At 53.2% G+C, this 7,979-nt stretch overlaps 1 protein-coding gene across 1 annotated transcript; it reads left to right on the top strand.

Moving 5' to 3' along the window:
- Positions 1-40: 40 nt before the first annotated feature.
- Positions 41-5,330, top strand: ZNF408 (zinc finger protein 408). The gene is made up of 3 exons (XM_065838483.2): positions 41-258; positions 333-610; positions 1,100-5,330. The coding sequence occupies exons 1-3, from the start codon at positions 41-43 to the stop codon at positions 3,007-3,009; spliced, it is 2,406 nt and encodes an 801-aa protein (XP_065694555.1). The 3' UTR covers positions 3,010-5,330.
- The last annotated feature ends 2,649 nt before the right edge of the window (positions 5,331-7,979 follow it).

Below are 7,979 nucleotides of genomic sequence, written 5' to 3'. Positions count from 1 at the left end.
CTCGCATCGTTCCGCCGGGACGGAGGGCCTCGGCTGCGGTATGTGCGCCGCGGACGGTGGCGGGCCGGGTCCCGAGGACCAGCTCGGCGCCGCCTGCCCGGCGCTGCGGAGCCTCCCGCCCGGGCTGGCGCTGGGGCCGTCGCTGTCTCGGGCGCGGGGCACGGGCGTGTGGTGCGTGGGCCGGGCCCTGCCAGCCGGGACACTCCTGGGGCCGCCCGGCGGGGCCCGGGAGGAGGCGGCGGGGACGGGGTGGAGGAGGTGAGTGCCGGGGGCTGCAGGGCGGGCGGGCAGGTGGCCGAGCCCGCGGCCGACGCTATGGCGGTGCCTTGCAGCCTGGTGCAGCGGAGCCCGAAGGAGGCGGAGGCCAACGTGGCGCTGGGCCGGGCGGGTGGCCGGCTACAGCTGCGGGCGCGGCGGCACATCGCGGCGGGCGCGGAGCTGCTCTACTGGCCCGAGGAGCCCCGCGGGGCCGCGGCGGAGGAACGGCGGCCGGACGGAGGCCAGGGGATAGCGGCTCCGCGGGAGGCCGGGCCCAGGGGGCGGCCGGCGGCCGTGGCGGTGCAGGGGGACGGGGCCGCTCCCGGCGGGACGGCGGCGGGGCCCCTCGCAGGTAGGTGCTGCGCCGGGGACGCGCGTCGCAGCCTGGGCGAAGTGAGCGGCCAGGCCCCGCCCCGGTTCCCGGGTTGTTGGTAGCCGGCACCTTCAGCTGTCCCCAGCATCTGTGCACTGGCGTTTGCCCCGCAGCCCCTCCGAGATGAGTGTCCTGAGTGGTGTCACTTTTAAGAGCTACCAAGGCGAGGAATGAGCATGCCACCCTCTTTTATACCAGTCATGATCATACCTCCTACAAATACTGCCTGTGACATACTAGAAATTCTGCACAGGTGCTGTCTGTGGTGAAAGAACTGAGATTACCCCATCTTCCGCAGATTAACAGAAAAAGAAGTCATCAAGTTAATGGTTCTCATACCAGAGTCCCAGGATTACTGGATTACAGAATATCTGTCTCCAAGGTTCATGTTCCTTTGCTCCAACAGCCATTGTATCATATTACAACAGCCAGTGTTAATTCACCCACCATGTTTTTGTGTTTGTGCAGGGGATCCCAATGTCTCCAGGGTGGTAACTAATGAAACCACAGTCCTTGATGTCCCTTCTGAGGTTAGCAGGCCGGCCACAAAGCATTTCCACAAGCTGCGAGAACAGGAAGGCACAACTGCCACATGTGAGCTATGGCAAGCTAAGGTGCTGAGGAGTGAGAATCAGCACCTCAAGACCATCTCAACCATTAAGGCCAACGGCAAGGAAGAATTGGATGAGGGTGCGGATCCTGGATCTACAGCAGAACAAGTGGAGATGGGGCATAAAGAGGCATGTCCAGGAGACCTGGATCTGTTGTTGCCCTCAAGCACCGTTCGACTCGGTGCTCACTTGGTTGGCAAGCCATGCAAGGTGCGTGCTCTGGCCAGCCAGCTCCAGAAGCACATGCACGACTGTGGTGGCAGGACAACTGGGCAAGAATCCCAGCAGCTCAGTCCTTCAGAAAGAGAGAGTGTAGAGACTTGCGAGAAAGAGAGCAAAGCTTCCAAAGACTCCAAACTGGCATCCCCAGAACATGGGGGAAGGGGTCCATTGGAGGGGCCTGAGGCGCAGGAGGAGTATATGGAGCTGGTGGAGGGTCATTCTGGCAGCCCAGGCCCACCACCAAAAGCTCTCTCCCAGAAGGAGATGGTCAAGCGCAGGTACTGCTGCAGTGAGTGTGGCAAAGCCTTCCTGCAGCTCTGCCACCTCAAGAAGCACCGCTTTGTCCATGCTGGCCACAAGCCCTTCTTGTGCACAGAGTGTGGCAAGAGCTACAGTTCCGAGGAGAGCTTCAAGGCCCACATGTTGGCCCACCGAGGCGTGCGGCCTTTCCAGTGCACCCAGTGCGACAAGACTTACTGCACCAAGCGAGACTTGCAGGAGCACCAAGTCCTGCACACTGGCCAGCGCCCCTTCTCCTGTGAGCAGTGTGGCAAGGCCTTTGCGCGCCGGCCCTCTCTCCGCATTCACAGGAAGACCCACCTGGCCACCGGGATGGGCATGGCTGGTCCCAAGGGATGCCAGTGTGCTGTATGTGGGCGCCACCTGGCCAACCCCGGCTCCTTGCGCAATCACATGCGCCTGCACACGGGGGAGCGCCCTTACGCCTGTCCCTACTGCGGCAAGGACTTCCGACAGCAGAGCAACCTGCGCGAGCACCTCCGGCTGCACACAGGCGAGAAGCCCTACAAGTGCCGCTTCTGCGGCGACGCTTTCCCCAAGCTGCCAGAGCTTCGGCGCCACCTCATTTCCCACACAGGGGAAGCCCACCTGTGCACTGTGTGTGGCAAGGCGCTGCGGGACCCCCACACGCTGCGTGCCCACGAGCGCTTACACACAGGTGAACGCCCTTTCCGCTGTGAGCAGTGTGGCAAGTCCTACACCCTGGCCACAAAGCTGCGGCGCCACCAGAAATCCCACCTGGCTGACAAGCCCTACAAATGTGAGCTGTGTGGCATGGGCTACACCCTTCCCCAGAGCCTTGCGCGCCATGTGCTCACCCACAAGGTGGAAAAGGACACTGAGGAACTCACCACTGCAGTGGCCTCACGTGCTGTCAAGCAACCCCAGGCAGCAAGGAAGAAGACTCAGAGGAAGGACCACCAGGAGGAGGTTGCAGCAGAGCCTACTTTGTTAATGGTGGAGGTGCCGGGGCCAGCAAATGAGACTGAGCTGTTGATCACAGCCAGTGGTCACTGTATTGCTACTTACCAGTCTCGAAGCAGCCCCCCAGATTCTGGGGCACACAGGAGCCCCACAGGGCATTTGCGGTCAGCAGAGAACATTGTTGAAATCACCATCTCCAAGCATGAGGACAAATGCATTATAGTGCAGGATGAGGGCTCACCGAGTGACATGGTGGTCATCCAGGAAGGGGTGGGCTTTGGAGCAGTGGCAGAAGTCGTGGAGGTCAGAACTGGGACCTGACCATCCCAGCCTGCCCTGGCTGATCTTCTTCTGTACTTATTAAAATGGGGTAAGAAAACAACAAAAAGCCTAGCTCTCTTGTCTGTGGCAACAAGGCCCTGTGACAGAATTAGCAGTCTTGGAGGTAACTGCCTTGTAGACCTGGGTCTTTTCAGTAGCTGCTTGGAGCTAGGAGCCTGGTGCAGGGAAGGCATTGGCTGGTGGCAGGAATAACTTCTTAGAGAAGATACTGAGGGCGTTAAGGAGCAGTGCTTCTCCTCTACCTCTGTTAATGCTGTCAGTGGGTGACAGTGCACTGTGGGGCAGGCAGGAAAAATCTAAAAGAAGCAGCTTTGAACAATGTCTGTCTTTCAAGTTTTTCTTTCTCTAATTAATTGTTACTATTCAAGCACTTCCCTGGGCTTTTACTCCTGGAGCTCAGCAGCACTTCTGATCATTTGAAGGTGATGCTGATGCCAGACATTACTGAGAAGCAGCTTCCGAAGTGTTTACAAGGAGACTCTGCTGTGGGTTTTTTGAAGAGCATTTTCCACAATTAGCACAAGCAACATCCTGCCTTTGAGCTAGGACTGAGTGTTCTTTCTCCACTGTCACCTGTTTTGCTTGCTGTGGGCTTCCCAGCCTTATGGTGACTGAATGGTCTGTCTGAGGACATGAAGGGACAGTTTTGTGTCTCACTGTGCAAATAGTGCACAGTGTAGTACACAAATACACATAGTGCACAGTATAGTACACAAATAATACAGTGCAATTTTTGCTGTCCCCAGCTGAGAGACTCCTCACCTGTCCAGGTAAGGATTCAACACTTAGTATGCTCAGGAGATTTTTCCTCTCCCCTCTGCATTCAAGTTGGGTTCATTAATCTGTTTCCCTTTTTATCACGTTCTTCCTTCCTTTCTTCCGCTTCTTTCCTGCTCTTGCATCAAAAAGCTAAAAGACAGCACAACCACAACTACACCCCAACATTCCCACTGCTCCTTTGCCAACCGAGGCACGCTGCCCAAACTTGGTCCTGTTGCAGGAAGAAAGTGCACAGTTCCCAATGCCACATGAACTTGACCTCGTAGGAAGAGACATACAATACCAGACCTAACAGGTCTTTCAGGCTTGCGTGCTCTGCACTCCCTTTTCACATGTTATACAAACACCACTTTCATTTGCCGCATCCTCAGTTTTAGCTATTCTTGCTCTCCATTTTGCCCCTCTAACATCTGCATTTCCCCAGAAAAGTTTTGTTTAGAGGCCTAAATTCTCTGGGTTTTTTATGCCCACTGCACAAGAGGAGGGTATAGAGTCTCCAGGGAGTCATCAGTAGCACAGTTCCTTTTTTGGGTATGTCGAATGCAGTATCATGACAATCTGAAAGGCCACTATTTGTGGTTTCTACATTAAACTTTTTCCATAAGCTTTTATGACTGTTTTGCAAACAAGGTGCTAGAGTCAGATGTGAAGAGAGGATGGAAAGTTAATTCAGCTGATAAACTTTTGGGTATCTTTATTTTCAGCTATTTTCTTTGAAGTCAGGGGGCAGTTGAGCTCCATCTTTGCCCTGAATGCTTGGAGAGAGACTGGCAGGAGCAGAGGCATGAGGAGGGCTTGTAGTTGAACCCACTGTGCTTTGTACTGCTTTCCCTTTGGTGCCTGGCCTAACTTTGCAGTTTTCAAATATTGACACAGCTGCAAAGTGTTCTCGCTGGAGCCGGGCTCGTGCGCTGTGTTTGAAGTGTGTGCCCTCTGTCACAGCACGACTGGGAGAGATGTGGAAGGAAGGGGAGAATCCAGGCCCCCATTGCTTTATCTGCTGACCTGTAATGACCTTCTTTATTCTGAGATCATAGGGGAGAAAAAGTAGGAGCGATTATGAATTCAGAGGTCCTCACAGAAACATTGTTTACCTAAGAGCTGATCTGAGCAGGCAAGTCTGTGCTGCACATGTCACTTGGCTGCAGGATAAACTTAGCTGGTGCATCCTGACTGAGGGACCCCACAGGTGATGGCTTCCATGGGGCATCTAGTGATGATGCCACCACCAGTTTTATCTTAGAAGCAGCATGCTCTTACATGCACAACCTACAACCTTTTGCTTGACAGCAAAATTATGAATGAAGTTGTTTACTCCTAAGAAAATCCTATAAAAGCCCTGAAGACCATGTTGCTGGTGGATCTCAACATGAGTGGGATCTGTGCAGCATGCCATGGCCTGACTAGATAGCTGCCCGCTGCTGTGCAACTTGGTGTTTGTAGCATCTGAAGGGGTGTAGGATTATCTAATGCTACACCCTTTCTTGTGTTATATCCAATAAATAATATTTTAATTACTACATTGTGGGCTCTGAGTGTCTTTCTTACTGAGATCCATACCAAACACCTGCACCAGTGCATTATGTTTGGTGTAGCTGGCAGGATCCTGGTGAGGAACACCTTACTGGAAGAAGGATAGTGACGAAAAGGATGGGTGCCTGCCTGGTCCCATGCAGGGGCATGGGGAACAGTCTCACAGGATGCTGCATTATAATGCTAATAATGGTTTTGCTTCAGGGCAGCAGACACATGGGTGACCTGGCTAGCTGGATATCTTGTGCACCTGTGACCCTTACACCTTCAGGCAGCAAGCACACAGGTCCCCAGGCTGGTGGGGCTCCACAGTGCTGCCGCAACACTCCAGTGTGACAAGTGCACAGGTATGTTGGCTGGCTGGGGTCCTTCATGCTGGTAGGGCCTCACCAGGTATTGGGCATGCACATAAACCTAAGAGTTACACTTAAACCTCACACCATAGCCAGGGTTCAACACTTATAAACTGGCTTAAACCTGATTAAGGTGTTTGAATGAAAAGGCAGCAGCAGGCTGCGAGGGAAGGGGACGATTCTCTGGGTCCTGAAGTCCTCGCTGCTCAGTGGCTCCCCCATCCTCAGGGCAACGGAACCCCTATGAGAGGGGATGGGGGATTCATTGTTTTGATTGCAGCCAAAATGTTCCAACTGGTGATCAAACTGTATAACTCACTTTGGGAACATATTCAGAAATATCCCAGCGAACTGTATTCATCATAGAGCAGACAAAGGCCCAAGAAAATAGGCCAAGCCAAACCCTCTACGCTCTGCTCCCTGGAAACTGGGCAAATAGTTACATACGAAATAAAACAATTGCCTTTTGGCATTCTTCACTTAAAAAGATAGGTTAACCCATAGAGTGAAAGAGATCAAAACTCACAGCTGTGTTGAAAGCCATGACTCTGGGAGGGTAAAGTCAGCATCTTTAATTGCTAACATTGTTTTAAGATATCAGAAAGGACTGGGAAATGTTCCAGGATGTAGTGAAAATTTTACAGAGTTTGGGTGCCTTTCTTATTGGGATCCATATTGGACACTTGCACAGGGGCATTACACCTCCATAAAACACAGCAGCACCTGCCACTCTCATCACTACTGTCTTTCTGCAGTGGTATTTCTTCGCTGCATTCACATCCATATGGGCTTGCTCAGTTATACCAGCTGAAAGCAGCCTTGAGGTCACTTGTCCCACCTGCAGTGTGAGGCCAAAACCAAAGTATCACGTAGAGAGCAAAGAAGTTGCCTTTGTTGCTATCCTCTTCTCAGCCATCAGCTGAGCAAGGCTCTCTGCTTACCAGCTAGGCTTAAGCAAGTGTGGGGCTGTTTGCACCTCTTCGCACTTTGAGAAGTGGTGCTGGTGGCTGCTACCTGGGACAGCTGCAGCTCTGATTTCACCCCTCTTCCAAAACCTGTTTGCGTCCTGACACCTCCTTCCTGTCCCTGCCTGCACCCTCCTTCTAAATGCTGCTTCCCCCTTCTAAGTCACACGGGGTGTTTCAAGGGTTGTGCCTAATCCTGGGCACAAACACTCCTCCATCCAACTCACTTCCATCCAGGTCATTCCAGCCATTCCTAAAAGCGTCTCTCCAAAATCCAGGGGTGTGTGTGGGTGAGAACAGAAGAGCCTCTGCAACTGCTCTTTGTACCATTGGCCACAGAGTCATTCCTCAGTCACCCTAATGCTAATATTTGCACTCCTTCTATGGAGATAAACATTACAGATGTATCTGCTGCACAGAGGCACAGCACAAAACATGCTCCCTGCGGGCAGAAAGCACTTTTGTGCCATATGGCAGTTCCTGAGACTATCCCCAGCCTGCCCTGCTTTCTCACTCTGCCAGTTTTCTGTAGGAATTACCAGAGCTTTCCCAGCTCTGGTAGCTCCATTCTTGACTTATTAGCCAATGTCATGACATCCAGACTATTTCTGCCTCCCTGTTCCCGGAAGCTCTTGTTTTCCTGGCTGGTTTTGGGCATGCTAGCTCTTTGCTCATCAGAGCTTCTGTTTCCTTTTGAGCGTACTTTTGTGTATTCCACTGGTGTGGGAATAAGAGGGGGAGCCCAAACTTCACGCCACTTCACCCTCCTCCACTCCGCTGGGAATCGTGACACAGTGGGAAGCACACACTGCCAATGGCATGGCTGACCTAACTGGGAGGAAAAAAATTCAGATTCCACAGGCCCTGTTGCCGGCAGCCTTTCTGCTTCTCGTCAGGGGCAAGGGAGGAGGGGGAGACTTAAACTGTGTGTTCTGGTGCCAAAATAGCTGGGGCTGAGCTCACTGATAACTTCAGGGAGAAAAAAACAACTGGACTGTAGGGGGAAAAAGGAAGAGGTGCCTGCAGCTAAAAAGAGAATGACTGGGAACATCTGAGGAGCTGGTGAAGTCTTGCTGCCTGTGAGGCTATCGGAGTACAGCATCTGAGAAAAGTCAGTGGCAGGGATCCAAACCAGGATGGTGGGGATGTGATGACACCAAGAGCTGGCGGGGAGAAGAGAGAAAAGGAGCGAGCTGCTTTGGCTGGGGTGGCTGTGGAGCTGGCAGAGACCTCTCTGTGCCAGCCCCAGTTCTCCCTGTGCCCTGGGACAAGCTTGTCCTCTCACTCCTCATGTCATCTTCCTTGTCATGAAAGGGGA

Source organism: Patagioenas fasciata, chromosome 5, assembly GCF_037038585.1.
Source record: "Patagioenas fasciata isolate bPatFas1 chromosome 5, bPatFas1.hap1, whole genome shotgun sequence".
Taxonomy (NCBI): Eukaryota; Metazoa; Chordata; class Aves; order Columbiformes; family Columbidae; genus Patagioenas; species Patagioenas fasciata.
The sequence above is the reverse complement of the archived record's forward strand: the minus strand, read 5'-3'. Positions and strand labels throughout refer to the sequence as shown.

What these genes read in the sequence shown, in the direction of transcription:
- ZNF408 (XM_065838483.2), top strand. Translation starts at nt 41, where the DNA reads ATGTGCGCCGCGGACGGTGGCGGGCCGGGTCCCGAGGACCAGCTCGGC. An exon ending in GCGGGGACGGGGTGGAGGAG is followed by an intron (nt 259 to 332) that starts GTGAGTGCCGGG and finishes GGTGCCTTGCAG; the next exon opens with CCTGGTGCAGCGGAGCCCGA. An exon ending in GGCGGCGGGGCCCCTCGCAG is followed by an intron (nt 611 to 1,099) that starts GTAGGTGCTGCG and finishes GTGTTTGTGCAG; the next exon opens with GGGATCCCAATGTCTCCAGG.